Genomic DNA, 2,022 nt, shown 5'->3' on the forward strand with positions numbered 1-2,022 from the left:
GCGGACCACAGTTTGAAAACCCCTGATCTAGACGAACGGAGACGAGGGATAAACACACACACACACACATATATATATATATATATATATGTTATATATATATATATATATATATATATATAACATACGACGGGCTTCTTTCAGCTTCTGTCTACTAAATCCACTCATAAATAAGGTTTTGGTAGACCCGGGGCTATAGTACAAGACACTTGTCCAAGGTGCCACGTAGTGGGACTGAACCCAAGATCACATGGTTGGGCGACAAGCTTTATAAGCCACACAACCACGTCTGCACCTGAAGCGAAACATGGACATTGAAATAAGGAGGATGTGTAAAAACTGGAGGAAAAATGAGGTGACCCTGTTCCATTGGATTTTGTGATGCTACGTGTAACAACAACGGAAGTGAGATGAGCTGGAATAAAAAAAACTGGGTATACGACGAATCAGCTGTAGCGTGTAAAAGAGATACAGAGGTAAAAAGAGAAGATGGAAACACCTGTAAACATCTTTGATTAAAGGTATGCTGGATCAGAACAGTTGGATTTTTTAAAAATCACGAAGATTCTTGTTCATTCAATGTTTGTGTGTAATCATTTCCAGCTTCTACCTCTGGAGTTTGTCTCTAAATGTGATTATTCTGAGACAAGAAAAGGTGTATCCTTTTCGTCGTTTGAACGACCAGACGTAGAGGGAAAATGTAGCGACGGAAGGGAATCTACCTAGAACGATTATACTTTCTCATGTTTATATGTATATATATATATATATATATATTGTGTACGTATGTATGTATCTACGTGTGTATACATGTAGAGACATGTCTGTGAGTGTATATATACTTCACGGTTATAAACTGTATGTATATAAATCTCTCTCTCTCTCTCTATACAGGGTGTCCACAAAGTCTGGGTACATGGAGTAAATAAAATCATAACATAAACAATTAAATATAAGAAATAATAATTTCTTAAAGCATGTATTAATCCCTATGTACCCAAACTTTGTGGACACCCTGTATATATATATATACACACACTTTCTTATTTATATAGTGTGGGTGTGTATATATTTATACTTTCTTACGTTTATATACTCGTGTGCGTGTACGTATATATATATATATATATATATAATGTATATATATATATTTATATATATTTTATTATACGTGTGTGTCTATATAAATCCGGCAATTCTTCAATTCCCGTCTCATGTAAAGCAACGATCATAACAAATGCAAACTCGACATTAATAACTACCGACCAGCTGGTGTGTGAAATGAATAACTTACGCGATAATATTAAATGTTTAAATTAGCTGAAGATGCTTTAATTAAGAACCCCCACACACACACTGGCCAAGACATATGGGGAGGCATCTTAGCGAGGGTCTCCAAACAGCTTCACCAAATGGCAACGGCTGACGTGGCACTTAAAAAGGAAACACACAAAGTGTGTTGTCGAAATGTTGAAACTTACAGATTGGTATGGTCGAGATAATCATAGCATTTCCGTAGAACAAAGCAGATGATTTCGTAGAGACATCTCGGCTGAAATCTTGCAAGAGGAGTTCCTCCTCCCGTGTCAGTTTGTTCTGTTTGTGTCCGGAGGCGCGACCACTGACCATGTTTGATGATGGATCACGATTGATGGAAAGAACGAAAGAGCAGAAAAGAAGGTGTGTGTGATAGAGTGTAAGGACTACAGTGACACCACTTGGCGATGGCAGTTTCTAAGGGTAGATAACTTAACGGCTTGTCCAACGAATTTTTTCTTTTTCTTTTTCTTTTTGTTACTTCTCGCTGCTGGAATCATTTCGTTTGGAACCCGAAAAGCTTTATTGATTAATTAATTAATTAATTAATTTATTTATTTAATCTTTTCTGAATTATGGCTGTGGCTTGATTTTTTTTTTGTGATGTTTTTTTTTTCCACTTTACTTGGTTCCGTCATTGTACCGAGGCCATGCTGGGGCACAACCTCGAAGGGTTTTGTCGAACGAATTGACTTTTTATTTATT

At 36.4% G+C, this 2,022-nt stretch overlaps 1 protein-coding gene across 1 annotated transcript in view; it reads right to left on the reverse strand.

Annotated features, from left to right (window-relative positions):
• The window catches only part of LOC106879259 (translocon-associated protein subunit gamma), a 6,325-nt gene extending 4,603 nt beyond the window's left edge, over positions 1-1,722 (reverse strand). The window contains exon 1 of the mRNA XM_014928757.2: positions 1,482-1,722. Coding sequence (XP_014784243.1) covers positions 1,482-1,629 — 148 coding nt within the window. The 5' untranslated portion in view covers positions 1,630-1,722. The remainder of the gene's footprint in view (positions 1-1,481) is intronic.
• Positions 1,723-2,022: the final 300 nt, after the last annotated feature.

The sequence above is a fragment of the Octopus bimaculoides genome, chromosome 25 (genome assembly GCF_001194135.2).
Source record: "Octopus bimaculoides isolate UCB-OBI-ISO-001 chromosome 25, ASM119413v2, whole genome shotgun sequence".
NCBI lineage: Eukaryota > Metazoa > Mollusca > Cephalopoda > Octopoda > Octopodidae > Octopus > Octopus bimaculoides.